This window comes from Emydura macquarii, unplaced genomic scaffold (assembly GCF_026122565.2).
Source record: "Emydura macquarii macquarii isolate MOO-44397 ecotype Brisbane River unplaced genomic scaffold, CSIRO-AGI_Emac_v2 contig_2207, whole genome shotgun sequence".
NCBI classification, from domain to species: Eukaryota; Metazoa; Chordata; order Testudines; family Chelidae; genus Emydura; species Emydura macquarii.
In genome coordinates, this window is record NW_027132344.1 from 231,964 (window position 1) to 250,169 (window position 18,206).

Below are 18,206 nucleotides of genomic sequence, written 5' to 3' on the forward strand. Positions count from 1 at the left end.
TATGTTCAGTATAACCAAAACCATTTCTGTATAATTAGCCTACCTTAATGGATCCACGTCAAGACATTAATTGCTACTGAAGGTCCAATTCAGTTCTGTAGTAGAGGGAGTTTTCTACACTGAGCATCTTTGATTTTTCTTCTATATTTTTTAATCCAGTTCCGTTCAAAGAAAAACTAGTTTAACTTCTCTCCCCTCCCATCAAATGTAAAACATCTGAAACTGGGAGTTTCCATATGAACACTAGGTTATGCACAGCAGTTTGCTGGTAGCACTGATCACTGACTTTTGACACCCACTAGTGTATCCTTAATTTTAAATGCTTGTGCTGCCTTTAACAGTCTAGCCTGACTTCCACTGGGACCGGACATTTACAACTTCCACTGAAGTTATTGGCAATTGTGGAAGATCAGAATCTGTGACACTCAGGGTGTGGGGGGAGGGGTATGTGTGCGCCTATGATTTGGGTGATTTACACATATGGAAACTATATGCAAAAGCTGTATTTTTAAAAAGTGCAAATAGTGTTAGAACTACAAATAAGAATCAGAAATCTGTACAAACAAAATGGTTAATACCACGATAAAGGGGCCTTATGCAGCATCTTTTGAATCTAAGTTTCTGTGTTTCAGGTGCATTTAAGGAGGGGACTGCCAGTTGGGACTGTTCAACTGTTGAAGGATCTTCAATTCGTTGTTATGCCAAAGTTCTCCAAATACAGTGATCACTATTAAAATCCTCACACCTTTGCCTTAGCATATATATAATGTTACCTCATGGGTAATAAAAAGAATACCTGTCACTTTGTTTGTTTGTTAACATTAATTACTTCCACAACTAAAATTGTAAGGATTTTATTAGCAATTGCTGTCTGAGAGTATACTCCTTTTTTTTTTTTTTTTTTTTTTTTTTGTAATGGGCTTTTATATTTTTTTAAAGGTAACATTTGATCCAGAAGTTTTCTTCAACATTCTGTTGCCTCCTATTATTTTCCATGCTGGATACAGCTTGAAGAAGGTAAGTGTAAGCACTTTCTGAGAATATAACCATGACTCTTTTTGCCTAATGTTGCGTCACTAACATCTAGAGTACAATCTCCATTAGTGCCGCAGTCCTGAACACAAGTGTCTCTTTTGTGGTGCCTCTTGCAGAGCAAGAAAGTCTCATCCATTGTTTCTAAACACTTGGATAGTTTTAAGTGAAAGTACAAATACATAGAATACTGTATTACTGTTGTCCTGCAATGTTATTTACCCCTGAATATTGCTACTGAATAAGCAAGATAAACTACGGCCTTATTTATGCTAGTGCTTAGGCTGGCAAAATGGTTGTCGCTCAGGAGTGTGAAAAAACAACCCCTGAGCTACATACGTTTTGCCGGCATAAGCATTTGTGTGGACAGTGCTATGTCAATGGGAGATGCTTTCCCACTGATAGCTGCCACCATTTGTTTAGGTGGTTTTAGTACGTCGGCAGGAGAGCTCTCTCCTGTTGGCATATTGCAGCTACACAAGCGCTTTTAAAGTGGCACAGCTATTGCTGTAATTTTAAGTGTAGACTAGACCTTAAACAATATCTCCAGTGAATTGTTCTGGTTTTCTTCTGCATTTCATGAATTCAGTAAGTTACTTTTAGAGAGATGGGCCCAAACCTAAACTTTGGTCTGAACACCTCTGAATAATGGAGGATGGAAATTCAGGACTGCACTTTGCGTCTTGGGGTTATCTCCTCCAGTTATTTTCCTTTTAAACTCTTGGCCATCTGTTATATTAGTCACATAAGCATCCGGTTATAAAGCTGTCTCAACAAGCCCCACATAAGGTTATAAACACGATTCAGGTGGGACTTATATTAAATTTGTTTAAATATTAGAGAAGATTTACATTGCAAGATTCAAAATATGATTTCCTCCTGGAGTGGAAGACTGTTTCCTTATATTGCCGGAGAGCTATACTATACATTTTGTTGATGTCTGAATTTTCACATAGCTGAGCTTTAATATAGCTTTTTGTTTGTTTGTTTGTTTGTTTGTTTGTTTTTCTCATACAGAGACACTTTTTCAGGAATCTGGGGTCTATTCTGGCTTATGCCTTTTTAGGAACTGCAGTCTCTTGTTTTATTATTGGGTGAGTGAGTTTTGAGAGAGTGTGCAACTTTTTCTGTACAAGTTTAAGTTGATGAAATAAATGCCATATCTCCCTAAACAATCTGATTTCTAGTGATTAGAGGGGTAACCATAAATGTTTAATTAGAGTTTTATTCATGCATCCTTTTGGCAAAATTCAGCCCCTAAAATGATACTAGAATTTGGTTGACTTCAAATAATGTTTTGCCTTCTTGAATCGAGCTGCCAAGAAGAGACAACAAGGCTAGTCAGTTCCATGGTGGTCATGGCTATTTTCCAACCCCACAGTCCTCGAGCAAAATAGTTTTTGATTTTAAATATTTATTCTGTTAACAGGGCTGCATATGGACTTTTGTAAGAGCTTTATGGTATATACACTCAATAGCTCTTTTCTTGCATAGGTGACCTTGTTTTCCAACCTTGAGGGAACTTCACTGCAGAGGAAAAAATAATGTAATAGCTGTTCTAGTACAAAGATCTTTCCCTAAGTACTGCACAATTCATTAGGGGAAACTGTTCGATTGTATGTTTTAATCATGTTGACAGATTACATGCCTAAAGTGACCTATGTTGGGTCATATCACACATTTTGGCTCAGTTGATGAGGAAACATCTGTTGAGAGATTAGAGTTCCACTCTCACTGTTTGTTTGATGCTGAACTCTATGTCTGGGCTGCACTAGAAAATTAGGTCTGTTTAAGTCCTTCAAACAGGGGTATGAAAAATCCACCCCCTTGATGGAAGAATTCTTCCATTGACCTAGCTACTGCCTCTGAGAGGTTGATTACCTACACTGATGGGAGAAATGCTGCTGTAGCATTTCAAATGTAGCTAACCCCCTACTGTGGCAAGGCCTACCTGAGCAGAGATGAGGATTTTATCTTTCCTATGCTGTTCACTGCCTTGCCAAGGAGACATCACCCTCCCTGTTTTCATAAACATTGCTTTATCCTCTTTCACTCCAGGAATCTCATGTATGGTGTTGTAAAACTAATGAAGTTGGTGGGACAACTCTCCGATAAATTTTACTACACAGACTGTCTCTTGTTTGGAGCTATCATATCTGCTACTGATCCAGGTACTATGGTTACTTAAATGAGTCCATTGATAACCTCTTCAAGATGTATAGCTGACAGTCCTAACTGTTTTTTTTTCTTTTCAGTTACATTGCAGTGGTAACTGTGTATAATGGACATATGTACATACTGGTGCCGTGGAAAAGAATCACACAGCTACATTTTAGAGTTGGATAGGGTGCAGCTTTAATTGTGACACACACACAATCAAATGACTATAGCTATGGGGAAAACCCAGGTGGCTATAGGGAAGTCAAGCAGCATGTCTGGATGCTGGGCAATAGTACTTCACCTGGCTACCAGAAACAAAAGGCTTATATAGGGATTGCTTAGGTTCATTTACATGTTGATCGTATAGTGGAATTTGATTAACAGTTTATACTTAACAGGAAAGACGATTATATGTACAATGGGGTACGCCAGATCTTTTCACAGGAAAGACCAAAGAGTCACTTGTTTATACAATGTGGTTATCAGGTACCCTGGCTATCACCCAAAGATGGGTGGCTACACAATACATGTTCAAATGCTAATTATATGGAGTAAGTTCCTATGGGGAAGGGGTGGGGGGGCACGTACCGATACTTATCAGAACAGGAGATGTCTGCTCACAGACTTCAAAAGGCCTAAGGCTCACAACAGACAATTTGCATTTAGAGTGTGGTTCAGAGACATCCTGTGGGATTTTAGCATCTTTATCTTAGTTTCAGTTGGGACATCCTGTTAATGGTTCAACCTGGGGCTTCTATTTCAGTTTCAGGCTACAACTTCAGGCCAGGCCTTCTGTGATCAGTTTCAGGCCAGGCATGCTATTAATCAATTCTATGATTAATTCTTTGACTCCACACTGGGCATCATGAAAGTTGGTATCCAGCAAAGACTGTGCTGGTATCTGGTATGGCAACATATTTAGAAACAAAATGTACCGACGGGTTGGCTTTGCTGATAAATGTTTTTCTTAATAGATTTTTCCTTTCATGAATATAAACATTCATTCTATTGAATAACTGTAATCATTTCATTTTCTGGAGAGCATGGCTATCCCTTAACAAATTCACTATTTGAAATGTAGTATTAATTTTTATAAAATAGGCTCAATCTCTTTTGAATTTAAGTTTAAATTTTAATATATTTTTAGTATTTCAAGTATAAAGACCCTTTTTTTACAGCCAACTGTTAAACTTTTTTTTTAAATGGTGTCTTCAAATTTCAAAGTGCTACAGATCCATAAAGTTGTCTAAGTTTTCCAACGTCTCTGGAAAACTGGTGTATATGTTGTGATAAAGTCAGGCCAGAGGTCCTCAAAAGGGCATACCAGGGCCAGTATGTAAGCCCAAGAATGCCAAAAGCCCTTTTTCCTGCAAGCAGAAGAGAGATGATTGCAGGGCAATTAGAGACATCTGGACCCAATGAAGGGCTAGTCCAGGTGTACTTAAACCCTGCCTTCCCTAAATGGAGAGGGGGAAGCACAGGAGAAGGAAGCTGCCAGAAGGCTTGTGGCAGCTGGAGGAGAAACTTCCCCCAGGCTAGGAGATGGTGCTTCTCTGCAGCCCGAGGGGCAGAGAAGGAGACAACCCTTGGCCCCAGCCGGCAGGAGGGATCCACAATAAGGTCCCTCCCTTGGTCCTGGGGGCATGCTGAGGGGAAAGGACAAAAGACTTGTTCAGCCTGGGGAAACGGGGTAACCGGTGACTCCCTGGCCCACTACAAGGGGTAGAAGTGTGAGACCCAGTAGGATGAAGCCAGCTGTTTGCCACAATGTGCGTTTCTGAGGTACAAAGCGGGAACTATATTTTAAAACACTTATTTTTACATATTTAATATCTGTTTCTGTGAAAATGGGAAGTGGCAGTCAGCCGTTGATATAGACTGTAACCTGCTGGTGGTTGGATTCAGCTTCTGCTTTCTTTTACATGGAAATTGGTGTATGATGAGTGAAAATTAGATACACATAGGGGTGAGTCTCCAGGATCTTCTTCCTCAATGTCAGACAGAAGTTATTGTTTGAATGGATTGTTTTGAATACTTAGTAGTCTTGTCCTTCTCAACTTCTGTTTGCAAATATGTTAATAACATACAGTATACTTTTTGGGCAAGGCACTTAAGAATATCCTTTTTTTAAAGGACTGAAATACTAAAGATTTCTGTGAAAAGACTGTAAAAACCTGTAGCTAGCCAGAAAAAAGTTGTGGACTGGTAAGAACATAAGAACAGCCATACTGGGTCAGACCAGTGGTCCATCTAGCCCAGTACCCTGTCTTTTGACAGTGGCCAATGCCAGGTGCTTCAGAGGAATGAACAGAACAGGTAGTCATCGTAGTATTTGATTGTGGAAGCTGGATGTATTATTTAAAGAATAGTAGGGCTCTGGCAAAGTGGAAGTTGTCTATTTGTGTCCAGTGGTTTGGGGGACTTCCTAGAGAAATTCCATGTGGTTGAGGGTGTGAATGTGTGTCAGAGTCACTTTGGAACAAAACTGTCCTAAAACTGTCTGATTCCACCTCCAACAGTCAATTTACCTGGACAATCCGACCCTAAATTAAACATAAATATTTCCCATTTTGGTTTGAAATTGTTCCACAGTCCATGGTTTCTGCTTCTTTAGGCAAACTGGAAAATGTCTGTTCTTCCCAGCTCACAAGCACTCACAATAAACTAAAGTAAATTTTCTTTTCTTCTTATTTTTATAGTTACCGTGCTGGCAATATTTAATGAGCTGCATGCTGATGTCGATCTCTATGCCCTTCTGTTTGGAGAGAGTGTCCTGAATGATGCTGTTGCCATTGTATTGTCTTCGTAAGTAACTGTTCTGCCTTCCGCTATGTGAGATCTTCTGTTTCTTCTTGTACGTGCAGCTACGAAACATGATTTTTTTCTATAAAAACTTAAAATCTCCACATTTCATTTTCTAACCGGATTCTGCCTGGTGAACTGAATTAGTAAACATGACTAGCATTTTTGTCTGTGCTCCAGAGGTGTGTAATGAACCAGGCAGAAGAGAATTGGCATTTAGAATCTGAATCTAGCAGAATAGAATGTCCCTTTGCTTAATGATCTGGTATAAGAGATTTTGTTGCCGTCACTAACTCCTCCATTGTCACCTGACTCTCTTCTCCCTAGATCGATAGTTGCCTACCAGCCAACAGGTGAAAACACCCATGCTTTTGATGCAGCAGCATTTTTCAAATCAGTTGGAGTTTTCCTTGGCATATTCAGTGGTTCTTTCATGATGGGAGCAGTGACAGGGGTTGTGACAGCTCTGATATCCTTTCTTGTGTTTTTGGCTTCTTCCAAAGTGCAGGTGTGTTAGCATTAAACATTAAGTCCTGATCCTGCAAGCTGGCTCCAGCAAGGTTCAGTCATTATTAGTCAACTCCCTGCTGAACACAACTTACCCTAGTCTACATTGAGTATAAAATCGTGATCAGTATTATATCATCTTAGGCCTTGTCTCAGCTAAGAGGAGTTTGCTGGTGTAGGTGTGCCAGCAAAACCAGGTGCAGAGGCAGCTTATACCGTCAAAAGAACTCTTGCTGGTGCAGCTTATACCAGCTCCCCGGACAAAATAATCCATATTGACAAAAGGACATTATTGCTGATATAACTGCATCTACATGGGTCTTGTGTTGGTCTGGGGGCTAATTTTTTTTTCATAAGCTATATAGCTATAACAAAATTTTAAAGTGTGGATCAGGCCTTTGTCATCCATATAGCAAGGGGAATACCTGTATAACCCACCTTTATACTGGTATAACTTTGTTCACATTAGGGTTTTTACTGGTATAACATCATCAGTAAAAATCACACACCCCTAAGTGACATAGTTACATTAATGAGACTTCAGTATAGACGCGTCCTTACCTACATACATGCATCTTCATAATTTGTTTTCCATGGAAAAATAATTATAATGTAGACTTTCCCTTAAAAAGAAGCAGTTTTAACCTATTACACTTGAAAGGAAACTCACTTTTGAGACCAAATGGTGCTCGTGGTTCATATTCACTATTCCAATGCCTTAACCGTTGAGCCGTTAATAGCCCTTTCAGACACTATTGGGCTCTTGCTATGGGCCTTAAGTTTAATCTTTCTGCAGGAGTCTCATCTCGGATGTTGTTCAAATAAAACTCAATTCTATCTTTAACAGTATTGACCTAATATGACCCGCTTCACATGAATTTTTTCCATAATTTTCAGGCCTGTGCCCCAATTCTATTAGTGGATCTGCAGTGGAGTGCTGCACAGGTATGATGATCAGTCTGTGTGGATCTGGTAGTAGAATTGAAAGAGAGAAAAATGATTCAGTAGTTTCCAAGTTATGAAGCTGGCATACTGGAGCTTTATATATCAGAACTCTTCCATTCAGGTTTCAAAGATGCCTTGGTAAAAGACAGCAGGCGGCCTGGTGCTGTGCACTATAAATGAAAAAGTTTCTGGACTTATTTTTTTTTAAATGTATTTAAAAGAAAAAAATAACATTAGGAAAATCTTTAATTCAGAAACAAGCACTAATGCAGTATCGAAGCTGAGAAGTGGAGTATTCAAAATCAAGAGATTTAAAATGATTACAGCTTCTCACAATGTTTAACAAATATGTTGCACATAGGGAGGCAATACGGGCTAGTGCACAAGACTCATCCCCATATGTAAAATGGGGATACAATTATTGACCTCTCTGTTATAAAGCATTCTGAGATCTACTGATGAATAGCACTATGTAAGACTTAGGCATTATTAGTAGTAGCCATTTCTAGTCATGTCTGTCTGGTTAAATGTAAGACCTGGATGTATTTGTTTTACTAATGTATACCAGCAGATGTTCAGGGTAGCCAGGTTATTGTTGTAGAAGAAACCTTAAACTTCCTCATTCTTGGGTGTCTGATATTTCAGCCTTGACATAGGTGAGTTGATGGATTTAATGTTGAAATTGTCTGTCTGAGTTTTGGATTGACACTTTACATTAGTGCAGACGAGGCTTTTTATAAACATTAGCTGTAATTGTACTAACATTCAACCAAAATAACCAAGTATTTGTTGATTCCTTAACAAAGTATTTATGTGACCAAGTTTACCAAACTGCACTGCTTCCCCCTGCTGGAGACAGCTCTCTTCTTCCTGATGTCCTGGAGCACTTTCTTGCTAGCTGAAGCTTGTGGGTTTACAGGTAAGATGTTTTGTAATCAAGCACAGAGAGATCAAACTTCTATCCATGTCCTTTTTTCACTTATCATATTACATGAAGTGCTGTTAAAACAGATTTAAGATGCATGATTTTGGTGCTAAAATGTTTTCCCTCTCCATACTGGTAAAATTACAGTGGAAAACAGCCTCTGGAAAATGTGGGCTTTTCTTATTACTTGTCAAGGTGTGTGAGTGTTAAAACTTGGTTCCAAAGCAAGAAATGTTAATCTTTATTGTTCATTTTGTGTTGACCACAATACCCACACTGATTACCAAGGGAGTTGGCTTTGTTTTCAGTTACTACTTCAGACCCTAGCTGGTCTGGAGCTAAATAATTCTACTTGCACCTCCTTTGTCACCTATGTATTATGCAACTTTGAGACTCCTTGACTTCAACTTAGTAATGGTTCCCAAAATCTCCAACTAAACATCATTTGATCTAGTATTCTGTGTATCTCCTGTCTTGGACTTGCATCAAGGGCAGCTCTACTCTCCTAATGAATATTCTCTGAGAAGAAATCCAATTTACTGCATTGAATTACCTAAACCTGGGTGTTAAAGTGATTTCTGCTGTCTGCTTCTAGTCAACCGCGCATTTTATTTCGTTGAAGAACATTTGGAGAGCTCTAAAATTTGCATTTAGTAGTCTTAAAAGAAATGGTTGGTGAACAAAAACCTCATATAAACTTCACTTTATTCTGAGTAATAAATCTTCAAGAATTAGAAAACAATGTGTTAGACTATGAGTATAAGCAAAGGTGGCAGGACAAGGACTGTCTTTTTGTGCTGTGTTGGTACACTACCTAGCACAATGGGATCCTGGTCCATGACTAGAGCTCCTGGGTGCGATGATAATACAAATAATAATAATAAAGGCAGTAAGGAGAATAAAGTATGTTTACACTTGATTTGAGTTGGTAAGCAAAGAACTTCATCACCCGACTCTTTGTGTGTCTGTGACTCTATTGGCAGGTGTGGTGGCGGTTCTCTTTTGTGGAATTACACAGGCTCATTACACACACAACAATTTGTCAGTCGAGTCAAGGAGCCGAACTAAGCAGGTGAGACCCTATTCTTTGCCTCCCACATGGTGTAGTGTTGATTTTTAAATAAGAATGTCAGTTTTACTATGTAATTCTTCAATGCGAGTGTTTTTCTCCCCAGCTCTTTGAGGTACTGCACTTCCTGGCTGAAAACTTTATATTTTCCTACATGGGTTTAGCCCTTTTTACTTTCCAGAAACACATATTCAGCCCAATTTTCATCATTGGAGCTTTTGTATCCTTTCTTGATTTTCATCTAAGAAGTTATTTATTTACTTTAGGTACCTGAGAGCTTGCCATGCCTTTTTGCCTTCCCTCAGCCACTCCTGCATCTCAGGAAGGATTTTTTTTTACTTGTGCTTTCCTGCAATATGCTGCTGATGCAAGAATCTATTGAAAACAACCTTAATTTGCTCTTGCAGAGCTAAGGACCTTATGGCATGCAAGCCCCAGGGCTCTCCTGTATCTGAGCAGCTTCAAAGCGATGTGTAGCATTGGTATTTGGGCTCAACAACACATATGCTGGAGAAATTTCACTCCCTGCATTTATAATAACAGCATTTAAATTGCTTCAAATATTCAGGGTGGAAAAGGTGTTTCAGAATTAAAAGATGGGGGAAGAATACCCTATATTGCATGTGCAGATTTGAGCAGACAAATCATGGCACTCTCTTGCATTAGTTAGACATTTAAAAAACTCCTTTACATTAACCTGGAAAGGAATTAGTTGAGGGTAAATAACTGGAAAACCCTAGCATGCCAAAGCCCAAATAAGAGTGTTTAAGTTTCTGTGAACAGCAATGGCTCAAGAAGACAGGATGAAATTGACCAGCTTTTTTTGACCCCCTTCTTCTACCCACTTATTGCTGGAATGTGAGACACTATTTACCAAGAGGCTCCAACATTTTGTGATTCTCCTTCACCTTTCTCACCTGGAAGAACAGAAGCAGGTCAGACTTGGGTTTTTGTGGTGTTGGGTTTTTAGCCAGCCCACGACACATCTAGCCTTAATCTAACCCTGGTAAGATAGAAAATGGCTCAGTAAAGTTGATCTCCAGATTTAAAAACACAAGAAAGTATGTTGTATTGCCTGACATTATTACTTATTTACTTACACACACACGCTCTCAGTCCCCGCTGGAATTGAGTTGAAAGGTGGGTGATTTCTATTTTGAGCTCTTTAGTTATAAGGTGAGAATATTGCTTATAAGGAGGTAGTTTTATCTCACTCTTCCTCTATTGAACAATGTACAAGGATTTCGTAGACTCTGTAGATAATTATAATCTACTTCGTAGATAATAAAATAGAAACCTTCCTGAGGGAATTACATAGTTAAACTTGCTGGCAAGACTAATGGAATGTGTCCCCTTCCCAATGTGCCTAGCCTTCTGAGTTTTGGATGGATAAGTGTGATTTTTTTTTTTTTTTTTTTTTTAAAAGGTGCCTTCCACTATTGTCTCATATTATCCTTCCTCTGCTGTTCTATCACTGTGCCTACTATGCAGCTTTTCAAATTCCACATATTATTGCAAAGTATTGCATATAAATTTGCCTCCATGCTAAATGTGTGTATATTTATAAAAAAGTCCCCCAAAACCAACCTTTGACTTAAGCTATTGACTGTTAGCTTTTATTTTATGCTTAGTGCTGGAGAGGTTAGAGGCACAAATGGGCACATGACATGGTCTAGATTGTAAAGTTATAATGAAAACTAAAAATAAATAAGAGGAAAAAGGCCTCAGTGGATTTTCTGAGGCAGAAAGAGGATTTAGAAGTCATCAGGAAGACAAATAATGAGGCAGAGATTACAGTAGTCACCCTCTGGCTCTGGAGATCTCTGCTTCTCCTTGTCTTTTCTGATAATTTTCTGATAATTGTTTCATAGTGTATTCAAACCAAAGTGGTTCCCTGTTGTGTGAGCTAATTATATGGGTAACAATGAGGTTTTGTGTGCCATATTGTATTTTAAAAGTGCTTTGCAAAAGGCTGTATTTTCCTTCTTCTCATCCATCCCTTTCCCCTCAACAAACTGATTCAAAACAAATAAAAGGTGGTTAGGAATCAACTTTGGGTTCCTGCTAGTTTTCTCAGCTGTTTTAAAAAGTAGAGTTTAGGTTCTTGTGCTGAGGTATATTACAGTTGTTAATATTTGAATGGTTTGTCTGCACGCTGGTGAATTTTATGCTGCCACTTAACTATGACATCCAGACTAACATGAACAGAACAGCTCAAAATAGCATCCCACTCCACTTTCCCCCGAACTCACAGAGAGAGCTGGGATGTCTTCTATGAAAATAAAGCTCAGCAAAGCAGTTTAGATACATTAACATGATCTAACTTAGCAGCTATTGTAGGTTGCATCCAACCCCCTCCTACTTCTTTATCCCCTTTATTTTTCTCTACTTCTCTTTACCCTTTTCAATATTTTTTTTCTCACTTCTGCTTACATTTCCCCCCCCCCTTGTATCTCTCCGTTTCATTACTTGAAAATCAGCATTTCCTTTCTCCTCTCTATCTCCCCACACCTTTCCTGTGCCAGGCATGACACAATGGTCATGAATGGAATATGCAAGTGTCCTTATGTGGGTGTGAGCCTTTTGTATTCCTTGCATTAAACCCTGTATAACTGACCTTGCTCCCCTCTCATATTGTGCTATCTCTACCTTCCTTTTCTGTTCTGTCCTCATTCTCTCTCCCCCCCTTCCCATCCTCATTGTCTTTCCTGGCTTATCTTCTCCCTACAATTCTTCTCTCTCCCCTTCAGCTTCCTCCCCTCTGCGTATGGCAGAAGCTGCTACTAGAGATAAGTGGGGTGGATCTCATTTTTCATTCCCTGTGTGCCCATATTCTGGAACAGGGCCATCTTCTCCATTGAGCCACCCCTCTTTTGTAGGCTAGATCCAACACTGGCAGTTCAGAAGGAAGAGGAATAAGCTCTGTAAGCGTCTTGCAGGGAGCTAGCAGTGGCCCTTGCACCATCAGGAGAATGCTAATTAGCTCCCTCATAGACTTTTTTAAGCATTCCCCCACCGTTGGAGGTTTTTGACCTCTCTAATGCAGCGGTTCCCAAACTTTTCTCTGCTGTGACACACCTTGATACCTTTAATTATTTTGAGGCACACCACCATATAGCCTTCAAATGAACTCATGAATATTCATGAGCCAATTCAGAACTCTTAAAGTAGTTTTTCAAAAAATTCCCTGGCACACCTGCTCAGGCCTGACAGCACACCAGTGTGCCACGGCACAGCGGTTGGGAAACGCTGCTCTAATTTCACCATATGAAATTATTCCTTGCTGTTTTCTCTCGATTTGTCCCCATAATTAAACTTATTTCAGTTCTTCCTCTGTACCTAAGATCTATGCTTTATTTTCAGCAGTGTCAGTAAACGTACAAAGTCCAATGTGGGTGGGTTTTTTTATTCTCTCTGAACCACACTTTTTTATTGTATATTTGATAACTTTAATTTTTTTTATATTTTAATCTTTGTCAAATAGCCTTGATTTATATATTATTATCAAACTTTTATACTGCAATAAGGTACAAAGTAATCCGCTCAAGGAGTAAGAAGACCTTTTTACTGTCAGCATACATTTTTAAGCCACTTATAGAAGGTAAAGTAACTTACCTTTCGCTCAAGTAAGTAGGTTGTGTTTAAATTTCCAGTAGCATCATGATGGAACTGGTGTCAGCGTTTGTCTATTTAGCTTAAGACCAATGGATCCTTAACCCTCAGCTATGATCAGATTGCAATTTTTTTGGGCAGAGCTGCACACATATACCCTCTCTCTTTCTTCTTGAATCTGGGCAGAAGGCACAAGATCGGTTGGAACTTTCAGCATATGATGATGTTTTCAGGTAAAAGTGTTTGGTGAAGCAATAGTTCTGTTTTTATATAATTCTCTCATGTGAACATCCTACTTTTTATGATTGATATGCAATTTCTGAATAGGAAAAGGGTTTTTTGTATTAAAATAGTGCTGTAGCAATTGAGTTAGCATAGCATCTTTATACAGTGTCTGTCTCCTATTCTTCAATTTCAGTTCTTTACAAACAGATCAGAATCTGTCATGATTCTGACAGGAGTCAAAGTCTTTGGCCTCTGGCAGCTGGATGACCTCTGCATGGTCATGACTAAGACTGGTCAAAATGTTAATGTTTTGAAATTTTGCAAATAAAAATGGGGGGGAGGGGGCTGAAAATTTTTGCAATATTTCTCCCCCTAAAAAATTAGCTTTAAGAATGATAGGACAAATGCTGTCAGAAGTATAAGTGTGCAAAAACTACCTAGGACTAGAGTTAAAGAAAAAAATGGGGAAGGGGGTATTTTACTAATGGAATTTTTTTTTCTTCTGCTTTCTCTGTCACACAAGTGAACTGCTAATGTTCATGTTTCCTTGTTACTAAAAACAAACTGCTAAGTGATTTTACTCTTATTACAAATACCCAGACAGGCAGCCACGGGCTTAAGCCTTGCTGCTGGAATTCTGAAACCCAGTGAGATGTGTGTTGTACTTAGAAGCATGTTATTACCCAGAATTCTCCAAGATCTTTTATGGCAATGCTGGAGCTGCAGAAACAAATTGAAAGATTGGTGTGCTCTTTCTAGAGGCAGGAAACTTCTTAATTTCTAAAATGTATTTTTTGGTTTCGTCAGCAGACAACTTCTTTCCACAAGCTTTTCTGGAACTATTTCTCCCTATTCTTTATACAATTATTTTTGGACTCCTAACCATATTCATTAAAATGTTGTGGCAGAGAGTGAGGCTGTCAGGTAGCTTGTTGTTGCTTCCTCATTTTCAGGACAGATATGCTCTGCCCTGAGTCATGACATAGGTTAGAGCAGTCTAGGGGCTGCTGTAACATATGCCTGCTGACTCTGGTTTGTGAGGAGCTACAGCGCATTCTGACCATGCCCCTGCCCTATCATAACATATCCCCTATGCCTGAGGTGAGTGGGGGGGTTCGTGCAAGGCATTGTAGCGCTGACATCTTAATGGGCCAGATCAGGTGGTGTTTTCATGGTGTTCGGTTATTTTAAAAAGCTGATAGTGGGGAGAAATGTTCAATCCCTTCTTTTGGCTCCAATGCAATATCTTGGGGTTTTGATTTTAGACTGGATGAAAATCCAAAGGAAGTGCTGTGAAAACTTATCACTGGGACATAAGAAGTTCACCTGGTTCATTCCTTTGTTTCTGTGCAGGTCTTAGGGGAGCCATGGCATTTGCTCTGGCCATACGAGACACTGCTACTTACTCCCATCAAATGATGTTCTCAACAACCCTTCTCATTGTCTTTTTCACTGTCTGGATTATTGGCGGAGGCACAACCCCCATGTTGTCGTGGCTGAACATTAGGTAAGTACAACATCCCAACACCGGGCAACCGTATAGTCTTTTAAAAAAGAAAAAAAAATACTGTGCTAGTCACTGATACACTAAAGCCACCTGTGTGATGCTTGATAGGCATCTCTAGATTTTAAGGAGTACAAATGTATAGGTAAGGGCAATAAATAAGAGGTTCCTTTTGTTGACACTATGAGTGTATAAAACAGTAGGATCCCTATGAGCCAAAACACCTGAAGCCCTAAGTGCCTTAGCAGGATACAAGTAACATCCATTGACTTGAATGGAAATTGCTCGTATCCTACAAGGAGACAATAAGGCCCCTGAGCCCCGACTTCCATATCCAGTGAACTACCACCAGTCCCCACCTATTGGCCCCTGGCAATGGCCATGAACCCGCTCCTATTGAATTCGGTGGGAGTCTTACCATTGATTTTAGTGGGGGTTGGATCAGCCCCTTTCTAAACAGGCCATGATCCGAACAAACTTGGTGCTTCTTGAGCTGTTAGAACAATCCGGATCTTACTGTACTGTGCATATTCTGGTTACTGTATTATAACTAAGGACATTCAAGGGACTGAAAAGGCTTGAGGACACAGCAAGCATAAAGATTATAGCTGTGGTATGTAATCAAAACAACTTAGCCGAACTGCCAATATTCAGACGCTCTGAGGTGATGTGCATTTTTTTTTTTTTCTTTAGCTACTTATCATGGGAAGCAAAAGCCCTAGAGAATTATAAATAACAGTTATTTAGCAGGTATGCTCCTGCTATATTAGGGTTTTGGCAACTGAAGAGAAAAATTAGCAAATTTACTTTGGTATTCTATTAAAAAGATGCATACGTTCTGGGTGGCTTTTACAATGTACTGATTGCCTTCGATACTAAGTGTGTTCATCAGTATTTGCAACATCCAAGGTCCTGTAGTAGGGTATAGGGATGCACAAGGGAAAACCAGCTGAAAAGGTAACATTCTCAATTTATCTTAGGTAAAATTAGCAATTTAGGGACCATCACTGTAGTTGGACAAATATAGGGCACTACCGGTGCCAATAGCGATCTGTATTTCCTAGGTTTAGTTAAGAGATCATTCAGAGTGGGTGGATTTCCAAAAGCACTTGGAAATTGGCCTAAGTGCTTCTATTGAAATCAGTGGAAGTTTACCCATTGAAACCAATGGGAGTGGAAATAGGCCAGCGCAGAGCGCTTTTGAAAATCCCACACACTGGCTTGTTTTCCTCTTGAATTTTCTAGATAAAGTCTCAGCAGACAGAGTAGCTTTAGTAACTACGTTCAGACATCACCCACCCCCAACTCCTTAGATTCTCTCTCCTCAACATGATGACCTCAGAGTCATTACAGGTGGTTGAAGGTTAAACTCAAACTGCTGGGCACACTCTTGATTGAATGTTTGGGTTGGGTTTAGTTGGGACATCTGGAAATATTACTCATGTCACAGGCCTGTCATTACTTTCTGCAATTTGAGGATGAGGTATACCTTTCCTCTTGCAATGAGGAATCTTTTTTGGGTGGTCCAGCCTAGGAACCTGAGGTGACATGAGCATTGAGGGAGAACATTGCTATTCCGACAGAGCGCGCTGTTGATGACTGAGCAAAACTACTGAAGTGGCCCTATTGGTAGGTGACACCATGTTCTTTTCTTACACTCTTCATGCAAGCACCACTCCCCCAAATCAATCATTCAGGCAATGACGCAGCACAGGTGAAAACACTAGTTGGACAGTGCTGTGAAACCATTTCTGGAATAGCTGCCAAAAGACAATTGTAATGTCACAGCAGGGCAGATTGACATACCTATAGGTGTTCAGTTGTTAGTTGGAGGGATAACAGCGCCCGCTGATTAGAAGTGAAAAGAAATCACTACCTTTTGGATTGGTTGAACAGAACAAATGGTTAACCTCTCTTTTTATTTCTATATACAATATAGATCTGTTCATAGCATTTTGGTTCGGAAATGCAGTATTTGACTAACCCCTGTACTGTGTTCCCTGGAACTGCTGCAGTTTGTCTTCCCAAAGGGCACATAAAATTAAACTTACTTAAGCCAGGAGGTGGCAGTCATGGGCAGTTGAATAAGACTCAAACACTGGTCAATGGTCATTTGTCATGATACAGTGCCAGCCACTGAGAAATAAAATGCTCCCTCTATTATAGGAGGGTAGCAGATGGATAAAGATTAGAGCTTCCCAGTGGAGTTCAGAAGTGTTTAACATGCTAGTTCCATGCCCTTTTGGGTATGGTGTGAGACATCAGAAGATGCAGCATAAAGATAGAACTAAAGGAAGTCTGTATCTCAAACAGATGCACCAGCATGGATTATAGGGCTCAGCTCAGATACAGTACGGAATTCAGGGTGCTTTCACTGTGTTTTCTGACATGGATGATGCCCGGGTCCCTGGCACTGATGCCCTTGAAATTAATTTGCAGGAAATAAATCTCAAGATGCTGAGAGTTACGAAGTGTTTAATGATATACAGGATACTTCAACAGAAAAAAGATTAGAGGTTAACATTGCTTTTTGTTCACTTTGGTAGATTAAGTGGGAGGGGGGAAATGATGCAGTTCTTGAAGTGGACGTATACTTCAGCAGTTGCAGACAACTAAAAAAGACCACCACTTGTATCCTGTGAAATTCGGAGTGGTTTTCCTTTAATCCCACTGCATTTGACTATTAACTTTTACACCTTTGTTAATAAAGATTAATGAATCCTCACAAAAACCTGTGAGGTAGGTGGTGGTATTCCAGCTAGAAAAGGGGAAACCACAGGGAGGGTGTATCCTCATTGCAGAGTTAGCTCTGGTGATCGACACTAGGGTCTGAGCACCCAGATTGGCCTAGCCTACACAGCAAAGCCACAGTTGAGTTAGCAGGGCCCCCACGGGGGGAGACGGGGGGTGTAAAAGGGTACAATGGCAAAAATGGGCAACCCCCATTACCATGAGGAAAAAATGTTACATGGCTCATGAAATTGTATGTATGGGATGAGGGATTGTGGTATGTGTGTGGAAGGGGGCCTGTGTTACAAGTTTGTACCGGGCCCGAAAAAATTATGCTTGGGCCCTACAAGTTAGTGTGTTCTCATTAGTGCTACACCCACTTGTGTAAGTCACCAGGACTTCTGGGGGCACGTCCTATGTTGTTTGCATTGCAGTAAGCTGAGCTGCTCTATGATTCTTTCCCAGTGAATTGTGGGGAAAAGTGTCTGTCCTAGGCACGTGGGGGGAATTGTGGGAAGGTGCTAAAGGATTCTCAGCACTCATGTGACTTAGCCTGTATCCACACAGCGAAGTGGGTGAGTTAGCAACCTGAGTGAAAGTAGCATCTGAGGCTAGCGGCTAGCCCATACCTTCAACTGGGCTAGCTAGCCTGGGTTTAAAGCACCCCTGAACCTCAAATGAGAGGGTTTTGTGTG

General features: G+C 40.0%; 1 protein-coding gene across 2 annotated transcripts in view; it reads left to right on the forward strand.

Annotated features, from left to right (window-relative positions):
* The window catches only part of SLC9A7 (solute carrier family 9 member A7), a 98,030-nt gene that overhangs the window by 54,558 nt on the left and 25,266 nt on the right, over positions 1 to 18,206 (forward strand). For both annotated transcript variants that reach the window (XM_067559959.1, XM_067559960.1), the window contains exons 3-12: positions 940 to 1,017; positions 2,050 to 2,126; positions 3,091 to 3,203; positions 5,892 to 5,997; positions 6,322 to 6,477; positions 8,253 to 8,365; positions 9,355 to 9,443; positions 9,547 to 9,660; positions 13,174 to 13,285; positions 14,631 to 14,784. In XM_067559959.1, coding sequence (XP_067416060.1) covers positions 940 to 1,017; positions 2,050 to 2,126; positions 3,091 to 3,203; positions 5,892 to 5,997; positions 6,322 to 6,477; positions 8,253 to 8,365; positions 9,355 to 9,443; positions 9,547 to 9,660; positions 13,174 to 13,285; positions 14,631 to 14,784 — 1,112 coding nt within the window. The remainder of the gene's footprint in view (positions 1 to 939; positions 1,018 to 2,049; positions 2,127 to 3,090; positions 3,204 to 5,891; positions 5,998 to 6,321; positions 6,478 to 8,252; positions 8,366 to 9,354; positions 9,444 to 9,546; positions 9,661 to 13,173; positions 13,286 to 14,630; positions 14,785 to 18,206) is intronic.